The 24,377-nt window shown below is 44.4% G+C and overlaps 1 protein-coding gene across 3 annotated transcripts in view; it reads left to right on the top strand.

The window, feature by feature from the left end:
* Positions 1–24,377, top strand: part of ST6GALNAC1 (ST6 N-acetylgalactosaminide alpha-2,6-sialyltransferase 1) — a 315,054-nt gene that overhangs the window by 193,575 nt on the left and 97,102 nt on the right. For all 3 annotated transcript variants that reach the window (XM_063960425.1, XM_063960426.1, XM_063960424.1), the window contains exon 5: positions 6,587–6,725. In XM_063960425.1, coding sequence (XP_063816495.1) covers positions 6,587–6,725 — 139 coding nt within the window. The remainder of the gene's footprint in view (positions 1–6,586; positions 6,726–24,377) is intronic.

Genomic DNA, 24,377 nt, shown 5'->3' with positions numbered 1-24,377 from the left:
GGAAACAAATGTTCAGAAAATGATAGGAATATGTAGAGCATGAAAATTTTATGTCACTTTCACGATTTGTTTGTGTCTTCTTCATCTACCCAGCAGAACCTCAATCGAATCCAAACATCAGCGTACAAAGACGTAGGTACATGTATGTGTGAAATGTTCGTCGCAAATCAGACATTATAGGCAAAAGCACTGTCCCAGCATACTCTATAGGTTGAATGTTGTCCCACACCCAACCAGTGGTCCCGTGACCGCCGAGTGCATATAGAGGATGTCTCGTCCTCCTCCCTGTCTTCCCCAAATATAGTCAAGTGTCTGATTTGCGAAATGCATACATACTTGTGTCTAGGTCACAGATTACTGTATGAAATATTTTTTTTTCTTATGTTATTAATTGATGGCAGTTATTGTTTGCTGCCAAAGGGTGGACTGTCGAAGTCAAAAATATTACATAAAAAGAACATACAAACTACACACATTATGAGTCGCTATACTTGCAAATACGCACAGAAATATATGGTAACACACGCATTTACACGGACATGCCACAGAGATGGATTGGACACTTATTTCATACAGTACATAATTATAATAATATCAAGCGCCAGACATCATGATGATTTAAAATTATATAATGAAGTAATGTCATGTATGTGTATTATTTGAACGAAGCAAGATAGACCTGTCATATTTACTATTAAAGCAAGCAGGTTAATGTGTAGATTCATTTGATACTTGTTATTAAGTTGTAGGACATTGCAACAAATAATTATGATTAAATGTATGTAAGCTAAAATCACTTTTGTAAGAACAATAGATATTCCAAACAGGTAGTGGACAGGAAGCTCAGGCCAGCCCCCTCAGACATCCCCAAGGCTGAACCTGATCAGCACACGAACAAACCAGTGACTCATCATGAATGAGAGTCCCCTCCCCCCAAAAAACTAGATAACACATTGCTGATCACACAGGAGGTCAGTTGCTGTTTTGGTCTCAGAGTAAGATGGAGTGCAAGCATGATTTTACAGAGAGAGAGAGAGAGAGAGACATAAGCATAAAGGGAATGGTATTGTATTGCTGGCCTGTAACTGTATGTAACTGTAACTGTATGTAACTGTATGTTTTAACTGCTTACTGTGTGAGTGTAACCATGTAACTATAGGTAGACTGTACTTTGTAATATATTGAATCCATATCCTTTTAATAACAAATATATACATCAATGAGCTTTGGAACTCAGATAATGTGTGAGTGTATTGTTTTCTTTTATGGTATGCAGTGTTTTGCAATGTACAGTGCACTTTTATCGTATATGGTAATAAGATGCGCCTGGCGTCTGCAGTATATATTAGAGTGGGCATTTTAAATATTTGTGAGAAACAATTTGGCATTCACAGTACAGATTTGCAGTACAGAGTCAGACACATGCACCAAGAAGTGTATTAGAAATGTGTTGGGCATTCCTGTGTGGTTACAGTAGATTTGCTAATCAGACGCATATATAACGTAGTGTGGGCATGTTGCTGAAAGTGGTTGTATATAGAGACATTCAATTGCTCACATTGGAGGCCATACTCAAACAGTTGATCTGCACCTAGCATAATGCTGGTGAAAGTTGAAATGGTGCAACAGATGGTGGTGTCTAAAGATGCAGCGAGCATGATTGCAGCGTCTGTAGACACTAAAAGTGGGCGCCTCAGTCCTTACACATTTGGAAGCACAGATGTACACCAGGGAAGTACATAACAGCGTCATTAGCAAAAATCAGATCCTATGAGGAGGAATCCCTCCCCCTCGACAGACCTCATCCCCACAACAGACTCCACCCCCATTAGGTCTGCTTTCATACATTTTCCAGGCTGGTTTTCAATCCCAATCTAAGCTTGACGAGAGATGAGGCAGCAACAGCTCTGCCTCAGTTCTACCGTCAGACACTGCTTTGCAGAGCTAGGGGCGGGGCCACAGTATGGGCAGTAAAGCTGCAGAGAAAGGGAGCCAATAGATGAATGCCTCTGAGTGTGGGGGTGGGCCTTGTGCAATGGACACTTGGATGTGTCATGTGGAAATAAAAAGAAGTTCTGCGCTATAAGGTCAGCAGCTCCATTAAATTAGGACTAGTATAAAATATGTATATGGAGCGCTTTGTGATGTGTCAATATGTGTATAGCCTATGCTGAAAATAAATTTTACAAGTTAAAACAACAATGGACTTATGGTAAACTCCAAAGTGCCCTGAAATGTTTAAGCGCTTTTATGAAAGTTTAGTCCCGATCTCCAATAGTACCTCCGCACCGATAGCGCTTCTCCAGACACAATAGTAAGGGTCCCAGCAGGTTTTCTATCTATCCCTATCATACCTTTGGATCCTCTGGTCTTAGATCTTGTAGCGGTCCGTGTGTTTGCGGTGGCTGGCGTCTCTCCTTCCTAACCAGAAGTTGTTGAGGCACCGCGGAGCATCACTTCCAGGTGACAAGATGACGGGATTTCGTGATCAACGCGTTTCATGCACAGCGGCCTTCGTCCAGGATGTGTCATGTGACCAGGAAGTGCACTTTAGTCAGAGCTCAGTCAGCAGCATTAACAGGGATGCAGATAGGAAACTCAATGGAAACTGTAGCTTAGTGTAGGGAGGGGAGAGTTACAGTGAGTAGGCATGAGACAGGCTCCCAGCATTCAGACCAATCCCCATGTGTGCCTCCCCATCTATTCCCCTCACCGTACATTACTGGTACAGGCACCAGCCCTATATTAACTAACATCATATAAAAGCATGCAAAGAAGATTAATTGAAAACCACTGAATGGAATTAGATAATGGACATGGAGGCGGAGCAGTGAGTCAGAAAAGATCAGCATGTAGTCAGTTCTGGATTAATAATTGTGGGGTGCCCAGGGTAACAAACGTGTGGGGTCCCCTGTCAATACATTTAAACATAAATGTAATTTAACATACGCACTGTCCATTTCACTCACTAATCCAATGCACCATAGACCCACAGGATCTGCTGCTGCCTGCCACTCACAGTGATTCTGTCACATTCCTCCAGGGTTCTGAATCTCAGACCCAGACTGAACAGAAAGTCTCAGCAGATGATGATGCTGCATATTTCAAGCCCCATAGCTCCACAGTGGATACTTTCTCCATGGATCAGCCAAGTTTGCCTGACCAGTCATATGTGTGCAGTGGCCCCAACCTCCCCAACGGTAATTTGACTCTGCTTTCAGCATTTAATACTGCAATGATATCTGTAGTCTAGGGACATTGAGTTACTCTAAGTCCCTCTCTAAACCAGAGTAATAAGGATATAAGAATATTATGGTGGTACTAGTCCCAATAATAACTGCAACTAATATGTTCAAAAGTAATCCTAGCAGTGTCAGTCAGTTAAAGACCAGGGGTATATATAATAAAATTTGATTTTGGAAGGGGCTTTATGAATCTTCTAAATCTATTGAAATCGATTCTATTTGGTCTTTCTAAACTTTTTGAATTTTACCTTATTCATTAAAAATCAATTTTGCATTCGATTTTAAAATCAAATTTGATGTTGACTCATGTTTAGTAGGGTTTTAGAATTGAATCTATGAAATCCCTTCCTAAATCAAACCTCAAATCCACATTGAAATCCCCAGCCAAATCAAATGTAAAATCGAATAGAACACCCTAATTGCTTCTATTGGTCCATATGTATCACATGCTCACTAATTAAAGGGGAAACACACTCATTACATTATGCAATAGACGGTAGCTGAGCAAAAAGACAATTTTTGCAAATATTTATTAAAAAATATGCACTTTTGAAAAAAATATTACTGGAATCAAACAAAGATGCATTCTTTCAAGGATTGGGTGGCCTCTAATGTTTTTTTTAAAAATTAACACATACTGCTATCTTACACAACAACCATCCCCCTGCAATTTGTCCAACAAGATTTAAGACAGACAGGGATGAGTTGGTGTGGATGTAAGCATCATGGGCAGAATCTGGATAGGCACTTACTTCACTCTTGCTTTTTGCTAATTTCATTACAATTTACTGTAAACTTGCAAATATTGTGCTCTGGTGCTATCTTTTGCATACTTTTTTGCCTATAAGTCTAAATCTATGCTCTACTCAACTCATGAAGCTGCTGACAGTACTCAGAATGTTTTTTCAGAATTTTTTTCCAGTCAGGTGGTGTTTTGAATGGTATAGGTAGGTGCACAACATACCATTGTCTTAGGCATCCATTTTTGCAACTTTCTCAGTGCCCTATGTGTTTTTGGGTACCTAAAAAGTAATCACTATCATTTTCCTATCTTTAGAATGGGGTTAGAAGCCAAAATCGAATGTCTAGGATCATTCTAAACATTTGAAGATTTGAGGTTCGATTTGGAGGTTCATTTAAAATCGAACCTTAGTAAATGAGAGGATTTCATGTTGTTCTATAGGAAAACATTAATGTTTTTCAGAAATTCGATTTCTATTGGGATATGAGTTGAATCTGGCAATAGAATTGATTTAACATTCAATTTGATCTTTAGTAAATCTGTTCAACCCAAATCGAATGGAAAATTGAATTGAAACAGAATCCCAAATCCCTTGTATCACCAAAATCAAACTTTAGTCAATTTTGCCCCTGAATTCTAACTCAGATGGGCAGCTGTACTGGTGTTCAGACCCGTGTATGGTGCGGGACATTGTTTAGAACATTGTTTCCCAATCTCGGTCTTCAAGGCACACTAATAGTTCAGATTTTACTGATATCCATGCAGGGTAGTCTTTACATCAGTGTGGGCCCCCAGGCAAAACATTGCCTGTTTCTTTGTGCTTCAATACTGAGAAAGACGTATCCATCATGCAATACCACAAGGGGGGCATCTGATTGGCTCTAAATTTATTCTAAAGCAGGACAACAACCACAAACGTACAGCTAATGTTATTAAGAACTATCTTCAGCATAAAGAAGAACAAGGAGTCCTGGAACTGATAATATGGCCCCCACAGAACCCTGATCTCAACATCATCGAGTCTGTCTGGGATTACATGAAGAGACAGAAGGCTTTGAGCAAGCCTACATCCACAGAGTATCTGTGGTTAATTTTCCAAGATGTTTGGAACAACATTCCTGCTGGGTTACTTCAAAAGTTGTGCACAAGTGTACCTAGAAGAATTGATGCTACTTTGAAGGCAAAGGGTGGTCACACCAAATATTGATTTGATTTAGATTTTTCTTCTGTTCATCCACCTGCCTAAAACTTTTGCACAGTACTACATATAGATAGCTATAGATGTGGTCTATATTGTGGCCAATGGGATGATGAATGTACAGAGGACACTGGGAAGCTCTGTTTGCTGTACTAATCGTTACTTAGGCTTACCATACTATCCCTTTACACTGGGGCACTAATAATTTACACAGGTTCTATGGCTGGTTAACTTCAAGCCTGCATGTCACCTGACTTTAATGAGCCACAAAACCTGTGTAATCAATGAGCGCCCCAGTTTAAAGGGATAGTATGGTAAGCCTACCATTACTAAAATGGTCTTTGTACTGTATAATGGGCACTGGAATGCACTTTGTACTGTTTGGCAGTAACTGGGATGCATTTTGCACTGATAACAGTCACACATTTTGGGCACTGTCCTTTCACACCCCATCCAAGGGCCACGGTGGATTGCAGTGCATAGAAGACTGTGAGCCTCCCTCTCACAAACTGATCTGCCCCATTGTGCCAAAAATGGGGGGGAAGGGGAGGGAGGGTAGAGAGTGGCTCGCTGCCACAGCATTTCAAGCAAGGACACACTCCTTGCCATGAGGCCATACCCCCTTTTCCAGGTGTGCATCTTCACTGCGCGCAATGGTCCCAATCTCCCCTACTAAAAAGTTGGGAGGTGTGCTATATGGTTTTCATTGGGATGCTGTGCATACTAGGGTTATTGGTCTGCTAACCTCACCAATGTTTGCTATTGGCTATGCCTAAATAGAGCCATTTTCACACTTTTTTCTAGTGCCGTTTTAAATTCACAATCCATTCCTGCAAAAATTTTATTATTAACTACTGTAATAGTACTGTACTGTAATTTACTACTGTAAATCTAACCAGTTTGCTTTATGTCTAATACGGTAATACCCTTGTTGAAAGCTGAAACCTTTAAGGATGAGTGACACGTCTCTACCTAGCATCAATGGGGCAGTACAAAAGCTTGAGTGATAGAGATAAAGGGTGAGATTTATCAAATCTTGGAGAGTGATAAAGTACTACCCAAACAGCTTCTAACTGCCATGTTGCAGGCTGTGTTTGGAAAAAGGACATCTAGAAGCAGACTTGTTGGTACTTTTCAAGACTTCATACACCTGCCCACAGTATTTCTCTCCACCTTATCTTTCTCCAAGACTTGATCAATCTCCTCCACAATTCCTAGATAAATTAAGTATTAGAAATAGAAGGTGTATTAGTGCTTCAGTAAGACAGACAATCCTTAACATGGCTGCATGCAATACATGTAATTACAGTGCCATTTGCGATTTTTCAAGTAAGTACTCTTTTTCAAGGTCATCATACTCACCCCCAATGTCTATCTATTTTTTTTTTTATTTTGTCTTAGGGTCAATGGGGCAGTGATCAAAGGTTATGAAGAGGATGTAGGAGTGCGAACCTCTTTCTATGGCTTCACTGCTTTCACCATGTTGTCCTCTATTTACTTACTTAACAGAAACGGATTTGCCAACATGCCCCAGGACAAGGTAATATTCTCCAGTCTATGTGTATATGGCTGTTCCATTGTTGATATTCACAATATTAACATTATGGGCGGTATTCAATTTTCCGTGATCATTGATCACGGGTAAATGTGTCGCCGGGAGCTATTCAATTGCCCCAGATAAACCAGCGTGAGCCATGGCTTACCGTGGAGATTTTGTTTCACCTGCCTCAGGTAGACGAAGCGAAATCCCCGAAAAGAGCCCTGTTTTCTTTCTAAAACGGGGCTGTTTATACTGAAATTATATATTTTATGCACTCACAGGTGCCAGGGGAAACACCAAAAACTTTTTGACGTTCCCACGTGCACCGGTGCGTGCACAAAAATCCAGGCACAACGTTTAGTAGTTAAATCACCAATTCATAAATATAACTTAACCTTAAATTTGTACTAATCACCGGGTAATTAAGCAAGCTGCTCCCACTGAATAGTCTACGGTTAACTATACTGGATTTGCAAACATACAATACTTAATAGAGAGCGCTTAAATTACAATCACATTTATTCAATGTTAAAATGTAGATAAAAATAAATCACATTTATATACATAAATTATGCATGTATGGCACTTAAAAGGCTGTAAATGCTTCAATTGCTGCTAATGAACTATATACAGTAGCTCCACGATATTCTTAAAGTTCACAAATATATAGGCAGTCCATAACCATATATTGTGTATCTTAATATATTAGTTTGGCCGAAGTAGCTTGATATCCAGTTATTTATATATCCTATGGATTATTTGTGTATAAGGATATATACAATTGCTAAAAAGAATTTGCTGTAGGTGTGAATCCAGATATTATATGGATGCAAATGCTGCAGTCATTGGATCCAAAGTATCCTGATGTGTGCACTCACCGGGACCCGGTATTCACCATTCGTCGCTCTGCTTCACTATTAAACTGCTAGCGTGGTGTGTGATTTGAACAAATTGCAGTGACCGGTAAGGTCAGTGTAATGTTTACACCTCACCTCGCTGCAGGCTGGATAGTGATGCTTCTTGTTGAATGGAGCGGTCAACGGCTGTGGCTGTAACCCGCAGGCTGTATCTTTGACCGGTATTAAAGAGTAGTCTCAGTCTGTTCAGGTCGGAAAGACCAAGTGCGGTAGGCAGCAACCGGCTGGAAACACCTATCATCAGGCTATGATGTGCCCATATAGTAGCTGGATATCTGGAGCAGATGGAGACCAATAGTCCAAAGCAAACGGTTTAATCTCTGCACCAGTGCCGATTTCCTTTACGCGTTTCTCCATTGTAGTATTAGAACGGTTTCATCAGAAGGTATGTCCCTGTGGTCCACAGTCTGTCTTTTAAACAGAGTCTCCTCCAATGGTATAATCCTGCTCATTATAGGGTACAGGTGTGCCACAGGTGGCACATGCATATAGAATCTCGTACCTGGATTAGTATTCGATCTAACCATATTTTCTAAGCATCATATTCCAATAATATAATAACATCTTACAAGTAATATTACATTACATACATGTTCATCATTACAAATTAAAAATTATTAAAAGAGAGCTTCCTAAATTAACAATGGCAGCGCGTGGACTTAAAGCAACTAAGTATAGTAGCAGCTGATCTGCAAGACAAATATATGTGAGACATCGATTTTCATTTGTGGCCACTATGGCCAAGCGGTCAAAGACACCGACTCACAATCCACCAACCCGGGTTCAAAACCCACTCCCCCCAATCCCACAGAGAAAATAAGATTTTACTTACCGGTAAATCTATTTCTCGTAGTCCGTAGAGGATGCTGGGACTCCGTAAGGACCATGGGGAATAGACGGGCTCCGCAGGAGATAGGGCACTTTAAGAAAGCTTTGGACTCTGGGTGTGCACTGGCTTCTCCCTCTATGCCCCTCCTCCAGACCTCAGTTAGGGAAACTGTGCCCAGAGGAGATGGACAGTACGAGGAAGGATTTTTGTAAATCTAAGGGCGAGATTCATACCAGCCACACCAATCACACCGTATAACTTGTGATAAACTTACCCAGTTAACAGTATGAACAACAACATAGCCACGGTTCCACCGAAAAACTATAACATAACCCTTATGTAAGCAATAACTATATACAAGTCTTGCAGAAGAAGTCCGCACTTGGGACGGGCGCCTAGCATCCTCTACGGACTACGAGAAATAGATTTACCGGTAAGTAAAATCCTTTTTTCTCTAACGTCCTTGAGGATGCTGGGACTCCGTAAAGACCATGGGGATTATACCAAAGCTCCCAAACGGGTGGGAGAGTGCAGATGACTCTGCAGCACCGATTGAGCAAACAGGAGGTCCTCCTCAGCCAGGGTATCAAACTTATAGAACTTTGCAAAGGTGTTTGTCCCCGACCAAGTAGCTGCTCGGCACAACTGTAATGCCGAGACCCCTCGGGCAGCCGCCCAAGAAGAGCCCACTTTCCTAGTGGAGTGGGCCTTAACCGATTTCGGTAACGGCAATCCTGCCGTAGAATGCGCCTGCTGAATCGTGTTACAGATCCAGCGAGCAATAGTCTACTTTGAAGCAGGAGCGCCAACCTTGTTGGCCGCATACAGAACGAACAAAGCTTCAGTCTTCCTGATTCTAGCCGTTCTGGTCACATAAATCTTCAAAGCCCTGACTACATCCAGGGCCTCTGAATCCTCCAAGTCCCGTGTAGCCACAGGCACGACAATAGGTTGGTTCACATGAAAAGATGAGACCACTTTTGGCAGAAAGTGAGGGCGAGTCCTCAACTCTGCCCTATCCACGTGAAAAACCAAGTATGGGCGTTTATGTGATAAAGCCGCCAATTCGGAAACACGTCTTGCCGAAGCTAACGCCAGCAACATGACCACTCTCCACGTGAGGTATTTCAACTCCACAGTTTTGAGTGGTTCAAACCAAGGTGACTTGAGGAAACGTAACACCACGTTAAGATCCCAAGGCGCCACCGGAGGCACAAAGGGAGGCTGAATATGCAGCACTCCCTTCTCAAGGTCTGTACTTCAGTAGTAGAGGCCAATTCTCTTTGAAAGAAAATGGATAAGGCCGAAATCTGGACCTTTATGGACCCTAATTTTAGGCCCAAAGTCACTCCTGTTTGAAGAAAGTGGAGTAGACGGGCCAAATGGAACTCCTCCGTAGGAGCAGCTCTGGCCTCACACCAAGAAACATATTTTCGCCATATACGGTGATAATGTTTTAACGTCACGTCTTTCCTAGCCCTGATCAGGGTAGGAATGACTTCCTCCGGAATCCCTTTTTCCGCTAGGATCCGGCGTTCAACCGCCATGCCGTCAAACGCAGCCGCGGTAAGTCTTGGAACAGACAGGGCCCCTGCCGCAGCAGGTCCTGCCTTAGAGGAAGAGGCCACGGATCCCCTGCGAGCAACTCTTGCAGCTCCGGATACCAAGTCCTCCGTGGCCAATCCGGAACAATGAGTATTGTTCCGACCCTGCTTCTTCGTATTATTCTCAACACCTTGGGTATGACAGGAAGAGGAGGAAACACATAGACCGATCTGAACACCCAAGGTGTCACCAGAGCGTCTACCGCTACCGCCTGAGGGTCCCTTGACCTGGCGCAATACCGCTTTAGCTTTTTGTTGAGACAGGATGCCATCATGTCGATTTGAGGCAGTCCCCAACGATCCGTGATCTGTGCGAAGACTTCTTGATGAAGTCCCCACTCTCCCGGATGCAGGTCGTGCCTGCTGAGGAAGTCCGCCTCCCAGTTGTCCACCCCCGGGATGAACACCGCTGACAGCACGCTTACATGGCCTTCCGCCCAGCGTAGAATCCTGGTCGCTTCTGCCATGGCCATTCTGCTTCTTGTTCCGCCTTGGCAGTTTATATGAGCCACTGCCGTGGCATTGTCTGACTGAATCAGAACCGGTTTTCTCCGAAGCAATTCCTCCGCTTGACGCAGGGCGTTGTATATGGCCCTCAACTCCAGGACCTTGATGTGGAGACAAGACTCTAGGCTTGACCAGAGACCTTGCAAATTTCTTCCCAGTGTCACTGCTCCCCAGCCTTGGAGGCTTGCGTCCGTGGTCACCAGGACCCAGTCCTGAATGCCGAACCTGCGACCTTCTAGTAGGGGAGCACTGTTCAGCCACCACAGGAGAGATACCCTGGTCCTGGGAGACAGTGTGATCCTTTGATGCATTTGTAAATGGGACCCGGACCACTTGTCCAAGAGGTCCCATTGAAAAGTCCTCGCATGGAACCTGCCGAAAGGGATGGCCTCGTAGGAAGCCGCCATCTTCCCCAGGACCCGCGTGCAATGATGCACTGAAACCTTTTTTGGTTTTAATAGGTTCCTGACCATGGCTATGAGTTCCTGAACCTTTTCGATCGGAAGAAAAACCTTTTTCTGGTCTGTGTCTAGAATCGGCCCCAAAAAGGTCAGACGCGTTGTAGGGACTAGCTGGGACTTCGGTATATTGAGAATCCAGCCGTGTATCTGCAACGTCTTCATGGACAGAGACACGCTGTCCAGCAACCTCTCCCGAGATCTCGCCTTTATGAGGAGATCGTCCAAGTATGGGATAATTGTGACCCCCTGCCTGCGCAGGAGCACCATCATTTCCGCCATTACCTTGGTGAAAATTCTCGGGGCCGTGGAAAGCCCAAACGGCAACGTCTGAAATTGGTAGTGACAGTCCTGCACTGCAAATCTCAGGAACGCCTGAAGCGGGGGGAATATCGGAACATGAAGGTAAGCATCCTTTATGTCCAGGGACACCATCCAATCCCCCTCTCCAGGCTGGCGATGACCGCCCTGAGTGATTCCATTTTGAACTTGAACCTCTTAAAGTACAGGTTCAGAGATTTTAGGTTTAAAATGGGTCTGACCGAACCGTCCGGTTTCGGGACCACAAACAGGGTTGAGTAATATCCCTCTCCCTGCTGGAGATGAGGAACTGTGACAATCACCTGTTGAATATACAATTTTTGGATTGCTGCAAACACTAGCTCCCTCTCTGACGGGGAAGCCGGCAAAGCCGATTTGAAAAATCGTCGAGGAGGCAAGTCTTCGAATTCCAGCCTGTATCCCTGAGAAACAATCTCTAATGCCCAGGGATCCACCTGCGAGTGAACCCAGACGTGGCTGAAAAATCGAAGACGAGCCCCCACCAGATCTGCCTCCCCTCGGAAAGCCCCAACGTCATGCGGTGGACTTTGCAGATGCAGGGGAGGACTTCTGCTCTTGGGAACTAGCTGTGTGCAGCTTTTTTCCCCTGCCTTTCCCTCTGGCAACAAAGGATGATCCACGTACCTTCTTGTTTTTATTGGAACGAAAGGACTGCATTTGATAATGAGGTGCTTTTTTTGTATGCTGCGGGGGGGCATAAGGTAAGAAATTTGACTTACCAGCCGTAGCCGTAGAGACAAGATCCGAGAGGCCGTCTCCAAACAACTCCACCCCTTTGTAAGGCAAGGACTCCATATGCCGCTTTGAATCGGCATCTTCCGTCCACTGTCGGGTCCACAAGAGCCGCCTAGCAGAAATAGACATAGCATTTATTCTGGCGCTTAATAAACAAATGTCTCTCTGAGCATCCCTCATATACAAGGCAGCATCTCTGATATGCTCTATGGTCATTTGAATGGCGTCCCTATCTAAGGTGTCAATTTCCGTAGATAAGGAATCTGCCCATGCCACAACCGCACTACAAACCCAGGCCGACGCCATAGCCGGTCGAGCAATAGTAACGGAATGATTGTAAATGTGCTTTAAGGTAATTTCCTGCCTGCGATCAGCAGGTTCCTTGAGGGAAGCCGTATCCTGAGAAGGCAGTGCCACCTTTTTGGACAAACGTGTCAGCGCCTTGTCAACTTTTGGCGAAGATTCCCAGCGTATCCTATCAGTTTGTGGAAAAGGATACGCCATTCTGGAGATTCCCAAGCCTTTTCGCACAAGTCACTTAATTCAAATGAGGATGGAAAAGTGACTTCAAGCTTTTTCCCTTTATACATGTGTACCCTCGTGTCAGGGACAGGGGGTTCCTCAGTAATATGCAAAACCTCTTTAATGGCAATAATCATGTACCGTATATCCTTAGCCACCTTTGCCTGTAATTTTGCATCTTCATAGTCGACACTAGAGTCAGTATCTGTGTCGGTATCTGTGTCATCGATCTGGGATATGGTGCGCTTCTGAGACCCCGAAGGACCTGGCGCCCCAGGGACAGGCATGGACTGGCTACCTGACTGCCTTGTCTAATCTTTTATGCAATAGATTGACATTTGCATTCAAGACATTCAGCATATCCACCCATTCCGGTGTCGGCGTTGCCGACGGCGACCTGACATTCAAGCACTCCCCCTCCACATTAAGCGAGCCTTCCTCGTCAAACATGTCGACACACTCGTACCGACACACTACACACACACACACACACACACACACACACACACACACACACACACACACACACACGGAACCCCTTTCCTGAAGACAGTATCCCTGTCAAGGCCCTTTGGAGAGACAGAGAGAGAGTATGCCAGCACACACCCCAGCGCAATAACCCTGGAGACCAACACAAATTGTTTTTCCCCAGCAGCGCTGTATAATATGTAAACCGCCAATTATGTGCCCCCCCCTCTCTTTTAAGCACCCTTTCACCGTGTGTAAGCAGGGGAGAGTCCGGGGAGCTTCCTCTCAGCAGTGCTGTGGAGAGAAAATGGCGCTGGTGAGTGCTGAGGGAGAGGCCCCGCCCCCTATGCGGCGGGCTTCTGTCCCGCTCAAACTTAGTAAAATATGGCGGGGGCTCTTTTATATACATGTACAGAGCCCACCTGTACATGTATATAGTCTTTTTGCCATGCAGAGGTTTATATTGCTGCCCAGGGCGCCCCCCCCTGCGCCCTGCACCCTTACAGTGACCGGAGTATGTGAGGTGTATGGGAGCAATGACGCACAGTTGCCATGCTGTGCGTTACCTCAGTGAAGCTGAAGGCTTCTGCCGCCTGACGACTTCTGTCTTCTGTACTTCTAGCTCTGTGAGGAGAACGGCGGCGCGGCTCCGGGGGGTGGACGCCCAGTAAGAACCTGCGTTCACCCCCTCTGGAGCTAATGGTGTCCAGTAGCCGAGGAAGCAGAGCCTATCTTTGACAAGAAGGTCTGCTCCTCCCTCCTCAGTCCCTCGATGCAGGGAGCCTGTTGCCAGCAGTGCTCCCTGTGAAAAAGTAGTAAAAGGTAGAAAAAAAATCCAAACAAAAATGCTTCTAGGCAGAGAACTCTGGAGAGCTCTCTGCAGTGCACCCATCTTGCTCTGGGCACAGTGTAAAACTGAGGTCTGGAGGAGGGGCATAGAGGGAGGAGCCAGTGCACACCCAGAGTCCAAAGCTTTCTTAAAGTGCCCTATCTCCTGCGGAGCCCGTCTATTCCCCATGGTCCTTACGGAGTCCCAGCATCCTCAAGGACGTTAGAGAAATTATTTTTCCTTTTAAAATACCACTATAGTTATAGTTTTATTTTCATAGTAATTATTATTACATCACTGCATTCATTTCTTTTGTGGTTATTATCCCATCCGTTTTTCCCTGTGTTATCACAATATTTACTACCTTTGTCTGATCTAGATACAACCACCACCAGAGGCCCACATCTCATTACTAGAAATTATATCTTTACTGATTTTAAAAAGGATGAAATGTATAGGGAAAAAAGACTATAAGGAAACAGGACAACCACAAATAGCGTTAAAAAAGATTAATATAGAAATACTGCTTACCGATAGTAATACAGGATATTAAGGCCCACCCCATAGAAGATGTCCTTTTTCTGAACAAAGATACACCAACAGGTCACAAATACCTCAAGGGCCATATGTCCCTCTATAACATCTATCTGGCCATATGCTATCATTAGTGTAATTTTCCTTATTATACCCAGATGTTCAGTTTAGACTTCATATGTTGTTCATTTCTATATTATCATTAAGACCTAGCGGAGATAGAGAGCCAAGTGAGAAGATCCAAAATGCCTCTCTTCTACTTAGTCTATTATACCTATCACCACCTCTAGCTGTTATTGGTATATGTTCAATCCCCTGTATCACTAGGCCATCCAGACTACCCTGGTGCTTATTTTTGATGTGTGCTGACAGACTGTGTGTTCTTACACCGTTCAATATATTTCGTCTGTGCTCTAGGAACCTAATGTTAAGTTTTCTAGTAGTGCGACCCACATATTGCACGCCACACCTGCATGTGATCAAATAGATCACATATGTGGTGTTACAGTCAATATGTCCCTTGATCTCAAATTCAGTGTTATATGTTGTTGAGCAAAAATGTGTACTATTATGTATTATGTGTTTACATGTCATACATTTTACACGACCACATCTAAAGCATCCATTTTGCAGGGGAATATGGTTAAGTCATCTCTTATCTGTTTTCACTATTTGAGATGATCCCACATAATGACTAGGGGTGAGGTAACTCTGCAGGTTTCTCGCTTTTTTGAAAACAATCTGCGGTTCTACTTCTAATAGCGGTGCTAGTAATTTGTCTGCCTTCAAGACAGAAATATTTTTCTTAATCAGGGATTTAATTTCTCTTGAGCTAGAGTTATATTTAGTTATAAATCTGAGTTCCATATTCTCCTGAGGAGTGACGGGATTGATGTTATTGATGGTCAGCAAAGATTTTCTATCTTTCCTTCTAGCTTGTTCCCTTGCTTCGTTCAACATATTCTCAGGATAATTTTGTTCTATAAGTGCAAGAGTGAGATCACGAGCTTGTCTATCATATTCTGCAATATCTGTACAGTTACGTCTATGTCTCATATATTGGCTTTCTGGTATATTTCTGAGCCATGGTACATAGTGACAGCTAGAGTAATTTAGAAATTTATTGCAGTCTACCTCTTTTTTAAAAGTGGATGTAATTATTAGTGATGAGCGGGTTCGGTTCCTCGGAATCCGAACCCCCCCGAACTTCACCCTTTTTACACGGGTCCGAGGCAGACTCGGATCTTCCCGCCTTGCTCGGTTAACCCGAGCGCGCCCGAACGTCATCATCCCGCTGTCGGATTCTCGCGAGGCTCGGATTCTATCGCGAGACTCGGATTCTATATAAGGAGCCGCGCGTCGCCGCCATTTTCACACGTGCATTGAGATTGATAGGGAGAGGACGTGGCTGGCGTCCTCTCCGTTTAGAGTAGACTAGAGAGTAGTAGAGACACTTGATTTACTAATTTTGGGGAGCATATTAGGAGTACTACTTGCTGATAGTGTGACCAGTGACCACCAGTTTAATTAATCCGTTCTCTGCCTGAAAAAAAACGATACACAGTGTGACACAGTCACATACCATATCTGTGCTCAGCCTCAGTGTGCTGCATCATCTATGTAATACTGTATATCTGACTGTGCTGAGTGCTCACTGCTCACACAGCTTAATTGTGGGGGAGACTGGGGAGCAGTTATAGCAGGAGTACATATTTTAACAGTGCACACTTTTGCTGCCAGAGTGCCACTGCCAGTGTGACTGACAAGTGACCACTGACCACCAGTATATTGTGATTGTCTGCCTGAAAAAGTTAAACACTCGTCGTGTGGTGTTTTTATTCTATAAACGCATTCTGCTGACAGTGTCCAGCAGGTCCGTCATTATATAATATATACCTGTCCGGCTGCAGTAGTGATATATATATATTTTATATCTCATTATCATCCAGTCTATATTAGCAGCAGACGCAGTACGGTAGTCCACGGCTGTAGCTACCTCTGTGTCGGCAGTCGCTCGTCCATCCATAATTGTATACCACCTACCCGTGGTGTTTTTTTTTTTTCTATCTTCTTGATACTAGTAGCTTACTTTAGGAGTCTGCAGTGCTGAGCTGACAGTGTCCAGCAGGTCCGTCATTATATAATATATACCTGTCCGGCTGCAGTAGTGATATATATATATTTTATATCTCATTATCATCCAGTCTATATTAGCAGCAGACGCAGTACGGTAGTCCACGGCTGTAGCTACCTCTGTGTCGGCAGTCGCTCGTCCATCCATAATTGTATACCACCTACCCGTGGTGTTTTTTTTTTTTTCTATCTTCTTGATACTAGTAGCTTACTTTAGGAGTCTGCAGTGCTGAGCTGACAGTGTCCAGCAGGTCCGTCATTATATAATATATACCTGTACGGCTGCAGTAGTGATATATATATATTTTATATCTCATTATCATCCAGTCTATATTAGCAGCAGACGCAGTACGGTAGTCCACGGCTGTAGCTACCTCTGTGTCGGCAGTCGCTCGTCCATCCATAATTGTATACCACCTACCCGTGGTGTTTTTTTTTTCTATCTTCTTGATACTAGTAGCTTACTTTAGGAGTCTGCAGTGCTGAGCTGACAGTGTCCAGCAGGTCCGTCATTATATAATATATACCTGTCCGGCTGCAGTAGTGATATATATATATTTTATATCTTATTATCATCCAGTCTATATTAGCAGCAGACGCAGTACGGTAGTCCACGGCTGTAGCTACCTCTGTGTCGGCAGTCGCTCGTCCATCCATAATTGTATACCACCTACCCGTGGTGTTTTTTTTTTTTCTATCTTCTTGATACTAGTAGCTTACTTTAGGAGTCTGCAGTGCTGAGCTGACAGTGTCCAGCAGGTCCGTCATTATATAATATATACCTGTCCGGCTGCTGTAGTGATATATATATATTTTATATCTCATTATCATCCAGTCTATATTAGCAGCAGACGCAGTACGGTAGTCCACGGCTGTAGCTACCTCTGTGTCGGCAGTCGCTCGTCCATCCATAATTGTATACCACCTACCCGTGGTGTTTTTTTTTTTTCTATCTTCTTGATACTAGTAGCTTACTTTAGGAGTCTGCAGTGCTGAGCTGACAGTGTCCAGCAGGTCCGTCATTATATAATATATACCTGTCCGGCTGCAGTAGTGATATATATATATTTTATATCTCATTATCATCCAGTCTATATTAGCAGCAGACGCAGTACGGTAGTCCACGGCTGTAGCTACCTCTGTGTCGGCAGTCGCTCGTCCATCCATAATTGTATACCACCTACCTGTGGTGTTTTTTTTCTTCTATCTTCTTGATACTACTAGTAGCTTACTTTAGGAGTCTGCAGTGCTGAGCTGACAGTGTCCAGCAGGTCCGTCATTATATAATATATACCTGTCCGGCTGCAGTAGTGATATATATATATTTTATATCTCATTATCATCCAGTCTATATTAGCAGCAGACGCAGTACGGTAGTCCACGGCTGTAGCTACCTCTGTGTCGGCAGTCGCTCGTCCATCCATAATTGTATACCACCTACCCGTGGTGTTTTTTTTCTTTCTATCTTCTTGATACTAGTAGCTTACTTTAGGAGTCTGCAGTGCTGACAGTGTCCAGCAGGTCCGTCATTATATAATATATACCTGTCCGGCTGCAGTAGTGATATATATATATTTTATATCTCATTATCATCCAGTCTATATTAGCAGCAGACGCAGTACGGTAGTCCACGGCTGTAGCTACCTCTGTGTCGGCAGTCGCTCGTCCATCCATAATTGTATACCACCTACCCGTGGTGTTTTTTTTTTTTCTATCTTCTTGATACTAGTAGCTTACTTTAGGAGTCTGCAGTGCTGAGCTGACAGTGTCCAGCAGGTCCGTCATTATATAATATATACCTGTCCGGCTGCAGTAGTGATATATATATATATTTTTTATATCATTATCATCCAGTCTATATTAGCAGCAGACGCAGTACGGTAGTCCACGGCTGTAGCTACCTCTGTGTCGGCAGTCGCTCGTCCATCCATAAGTATACTAGTATCCATCCATCTCCATTGTTTACCTGAGGTGCCTTTTAGTTGTGCCTATTAAAATATGGAGAACAAAAATGTTGAGGTTCCAAAAATAGGGAAAGATCAAGATCGACTTCCACCTCGTGCTGAAGCTGCTGCCACTAGTCATGGCCGAGACGATGAAATGCCAGCAACGTCGTCTGCCAAGGCCGATGCCCAATGTCATAGTACAGAGCATGTAAAATCCAAAACACCAAATATCAGTAAAAAAAGGACTCAAAAATCTAAAATAAAATTATCAGAGGAGAAGCGTAAACTTGCCAATATGCCATTTACCACACGGAGTGGCAAGGAACGGCTGAGGCCCTGGCCTATGTTCATGGCTAGTGGTTCAGCTTCACATGAGGATGGAAGCACTCAGCCTCTCGCTAGAAAAATGAAAAGACTCAAGCTGGCAAAAGCACAGCAAAGAACTGTGCGTTCTTCGAAATCACAAATCCACAAGGAGAGTCCAATTGTGTCGTTTGCGATGCCTGACCTTCCCAACACTGGACGTGAAGAGCATGCGCCTTCCACCATTTGCACGCCCCCTGCAAGTGCTGGAAGGAGCACCCGCAGTCCAGTTCCTGATAGTCAGATTGAAGATGTCAGTGTTGAAGTACACCAGGATGAGGAGGATATGGGTGTTGCTGGCGCTGGGGAGGAAATTGACCAGGAGGATTCTGATGGTGAGGTGGTTTGTTTAAGTCAGGCACCCGGGGAGACACCTGTTGTTCGTGGGAGGAATAGGGCCATTGACATGCCTGGTGAAAATACCAAAAAAATCAGCTCTTCGGTGTGGAAGTATTTCACCAGAAATGCGGACAACATTTGTCAAGCCGTGTGTTGCCTTTGTCAAGCTGTAATAAGTAGGGGTAAGGACGTTAACCACCTCGGAACATCCTCCCTTATACGTCACCTGCAGCGCATTCATCATAAGTCAGTGACAAGTTCAAAAACTTTGGGCGACAGCGGAAGCAGTCCACTGACCAGTAAATCCCTTCCTCTTGTAACCAAGCTCACGCAAACCACCCCACCAACTCCCTCAGTGTCAATTTCCTCCTTCCCCAGGAATGCCAATAGTCCTGCAGGCCATGTCACTGGCAATTCCGACGAGTCCTCTCCTGCCTGGGATTCCTCCGATGCATCCTTGCGTGTAACGCCTACTGCTGCTGGCGCTGCTGTTGTTGCTGCTGGGAGTCGATGGTCATCCCAGAGGGGAAGTCGTACTCGTAAGACCACTTTTACTACTTCCACCAAGCAATTGACTGTCCAACAGTCCTTTGCGAGGAAGATGAAATATCACAGCAGTCATCCTGCTGCAAAGCGGATAACTGAGGCCTTGGCATCCTGGGCGGTGAGAAACGTGGTTCCGGTATCCATCATTACTGCAGAGCCAACTAGAGACTTGTTGGAGGTACTGTGTCCCCGGTACCAAATACCATCTAGGTTCCATTTCTCTAGGCAGGCGATACCGAAAATGTACACAGACCTCAGAAAAAGACTCACCAGTGTCCTAAAAAATGCAGTTGTACCCAATGTCCACTTAACCACGGACATGTGTACAAGTGGAGCAGGGCAGGCTCAGGACTATATGACTGTGACAGCCCACTGGGTAGATGTATGGACTCCCGCCGCAAGAACAGCAGTGGCGGCACCAGTAGCAGCATCTCGCAAACGCCAACTCTTTCCTAGGCAGGCTACGCTTTGTATCACCGCTTTCCAGAATACGCACACAGCTAAAAACCTCTTACGGCAACTGAGGAAGATCATCGCAGAATGGCTTACCCCAATTGGACTCTCCTGTGGATTTGTGGCATCGGACAACGCCAGCAATATTGTGTGTGCATTAAATCTGGGCAAATTCCAGCACGTCCCATGTTTTGCACATACCTTGAATTTGGTGGTGCAGAATTATTTAAAAAACGAGAGGGGCGTGCAAGAGATGCTGTCGGTGGCCAGAAGAATTGCGGGACACTTTCGGCGTACAGGCACCACGTACAGAAGACTGGAGCACCACCAAAAACGCCTGAACCTGCCCTGCCATCATCTGAAGCAAGAAGTGGTAACGAGGTGGAATTCAACCCTCTATATGCTTCAGAGGTTGGAGGAGCAGCAAAAGGCCATTCAAGCCTATACAACTGAGCACGATATAGGAGGTGGAATGCACCTGTCTCAAGCGCAGTGGAGAATGATTTCAACGTTGTGCAAGGTTCTGCAACCTTTTGAACTTGCCACACGTGAAGTCAGTTCAGACACTGCCAGCCTGAGTCAGGTCATTCCCCTCATCAGGCTTTTGCAGAAGAAGCTGGAGACATTGAAGGAGGAGCTAGCACAGAGCGATTCCGCTAGGCATGTGGGACTTGTGGATGGAGCCCTTAATTCGCTTAACAAGGATTCACGGGTGGTCAATCTGTTGAAATCAGAGCACTACATTTTGGCCACCGTGCTCGATCCTAGATTTAAAACCTACCTTGGATCTCTCTTTCCGGCAGACACAAGTCTGCTGGGGTTCAAAGAACTGCTGGTGACAAAATTGTCAAGTCAAGCGGAACGCGACCTGTCAACATCTCCTCCTTCACATTCTCCCGCAACTGGGGGTGCGAGGAAAAGGCTCAGAATTCCGAGCCCACCCACTGGCGGTGATGAAGGGCAGTCTGGAGCGACTGCTGATGCTGACATCTGGTCCGGACTGAAGGACCTGACAACGATTAAGGACATGTCGTCTACTGTCACTGCATATGATTCTCTCCCCATTGAAAGAATGGTGGAGGATTATATGAGTGACCGCATCCAAGTAGGCACGTCAGACAGTCCGTACTTATACTGGCAGGAAAAAGAGGCAATTTGGAGGCCCTTGCACAAACTGGCTTTATTCTACCTAAGTTGCCCTCCCACAAGTGTGTACTCCGAAAGAGTGTTTAGTGCCGCCGCTCACCTTGTCAGCAATCGGCGTACGAGGTTACATCCAGAAAATGTGGAGAAGATGATGTTCATTAAAATGAATTATAATCAATTCCTCCGTGGAGACATTGACCAGCAGCAATTGCCTCCACAAAGTACACAGGGAGCTGAGATGGTGGATTCCAGTGGGGACGAATTGATAATCTGTGAGGAGGGGTATGTACACGGTGATATATCGGAGGATGATGATGAGGTGGACATCTTGCCTCTGTAGAGCCAGTTTGTGCAAGGAGAGATTAATTGCTTCTTTTTTGGTGGGGGTCCAAACCAACCCGTCATTTCAGTCACAGTCGTGTGGCAGACCCTGTCACTGAAATGATGGGTTGGTTAAAGTGTGCATGTCCTGTTTATACAACACAAGGGTGGGTGGGAGGGCCCAAGGACAATTCCATCTTGCACCTCTTTTTTCTTTCATTTTTCTTTGCGTCATGTGCTGTTTGGGGGGTGTTTTTTGGAAGGGCCATCCTGCGTGACACTGCAGTGCCACTCCTAGATGGGCCAGGTGTTTGTGTCGGCCACTAGGGTCGCTTAGCTTACTCACACAGCTACCTCATTGCGCCTCTTTTTTTCTTTGCGTCATGTGCTGTTTGGGGAGTGTTTTTTGGAAGGGCCATCCTGCGTGACACTGCAGTGCCACTCCTAGATGGGCCAGGTGTTTGTGTCGGCCACTAGGGTCGCTTAGCTTACTCACACAGCTACCTCATTGCGCCTCTTTTTTTCTTTGCGTCATGTGCTGTTTGGGGAGTGTTTTTTGGAAGGGCCATCCTGCGTGACACTGCAGTGCCACTCCTAGATGGGCCAGGTGTTTGTGTCGGCCACTAGGGTCGCTTAGCTTACTCACACAGCTACCTCATTGCGCCTCTTTTTTTCTTTGCATCATGTGCTGTTTGGGGAGTGTTTTTTGGAAGGGCCATCCTGCGTGACACTGCAGTGCCACTCCTAGATGGGCCAGGTGTTTGTGTCGGCCACTAGGGTCGCTTAGCTTACTCACACAGCTACCTCATTGCGCCTCTTTTTTCTTTGCGTCATGTGCTGTTTGGGGAGTGTTTTTTGGAAGGGCCATCCTGCGTGACACTGCAGTGCCACTCCTAGATGGGCCAGGTGTTTGTGTCGGCCACTTGGGTCGCTTAGCTTAGCCATCCAGCGACCTCGGTGCAAATTTTAGGACTAAAAATAATATTGTGAGGTGTTCAGAATAGACTGAAAATGAGTGGAAATTATGGTTATTGAGGTTAATAATACTTTGGGATCAAAATGACCCCCAAATTCTATGATTTAAGCTGTTTTTTAGGGTTTTTTGAAAAAAACACCCGAATCCAAAACACACCCGAATCCGACCAAAAAAATTCGGTGAGGTTTTGCCAAAACGCGTTCGAACCCAAAACACGGCCGCGGAACCGAACCCAAAACCAAAACACAAAACCCGAAAAATTTCCGGTGCTCATCACTAGTAATTATATGACCATTATTCACTTCTAGGGCAATGTCCAGAAAGGAAACCCTGGTCTCATGTATTGTGCTAGTGAGTTTTAATCCGAACTGATTTCGATTCAAGTGTTCTACAAATCTATGTGCTGAACACAGATCTCCCTCCCAAATAAAAAACATGTTGTCTATGTACCTGCCATGGAGCACCAAGCCCGCCCCATCCACACATGGCCAGATGAGAAGATTCTCAAACCTGCCCATGTAGAGATTGGCAAAGCTGGGGGCGAACTTGGTGCCCATTGCAGTACCAAAGACTTGCAGAAAAAAATTTGAATTAATAATAAAATAATTGTGAGTCAAAGTGAATGTGATAGCATCCAAAACAAATTTACGTCTGGCCTCACTCAGATCATCAGAGAGAAGGAAGCTTTCAACTGCCTCCACTCCCTCTTTGTGTGGAATATTCGTATAGAGTGACTCCACGTCACACGTAATAAAAATATAATTTTCCTGCCACACGACATTCGATAATAATTCCAAAAAGTGCATAGAATCTCTAATATAAGATCTGAGTGAGACCACATGTGCCTGTAAAAAAGAATCAATGAAAGAAGATAAATTAGTGGTGAGTGACCCTATACCCGAGATAATGGGACGCCCGGGAGGTGCAGTGAGGGACTTATGTATTTTTGGTAAGTGGTAATAGGTGGGTGTGATGGGATGTGGTTCAAATAAATAAAGGAATTCCTGTTTGGACACCGCCCCATTTGCCAATGCTTCATCCAGAAGTGTCTTATATTCACAAGTAAACCCAGAGGTGGGGTTATGTGATAATTTAGAGTAGAATGTTTTATTTTCAAGTTGCCTATAAGCCTCCTTTTCATAATCAGCTCTATCCTGCACTACCGTCCCCTCTCCCTTATCTGCGTTCTTGATTATAATAGAATTGTCTTTCATGAGGTTCCTAAGAGCTTTCCTTTCATTTTTATGCAAATTATCCCTAAACTTGTTTTTCTTTCCACAGATCTCTCTCAGCCCATCCAAAGTAAGAGTGTAGAATGTTTCAATCATTCCACTCTTATGTTGCATAGGGTAGAACTCTGACTTTTTTTTGAACTCACTATTAGCTTTCTGATTTATATCAAATACTTCCTTAGCATTTTCCCGTTCTAATTCTATAAGTGCATTTAAAGCTGGTTCATCTGTTATATCTGTTATATCCAATACTATTGGGAATGTCTGAGCATCTTGATTCTTAAGGTCCTTATTTGCAAAATATCTTTTACTGCAAAGTCCCTAGTGAACCTATTTAACTCTATAAAGAGCACAAATAGATCAGGGCCCTGGGTAGGAGCATATTTTAAACCTTTCGCAATAACTGATCTTTCACTCTCACTGAGTGTTCTTGAGGATAGATTAAATAACCC

Source organism: Pseudophryne corroboree, chromosome 3 (assembly GCF_028390025.1).
Source record: "Pseudophryne corroboree isolate aPseCor3 chromosome 3, aPseCor3.hap2, whole genome shotgun sequence".
Lineage (NCBI taxonomy): Eukaryota > Metazoa > Chordata > Amphibia > Anura > Myobatrachidae > Pseudophryne > Pseudophryne corroboree.
The sequence above is the reverse complement of the archived record's forward strand: the minus strand, read 5'-3'. Positions and strand labels throughout refer to the sequence as shown.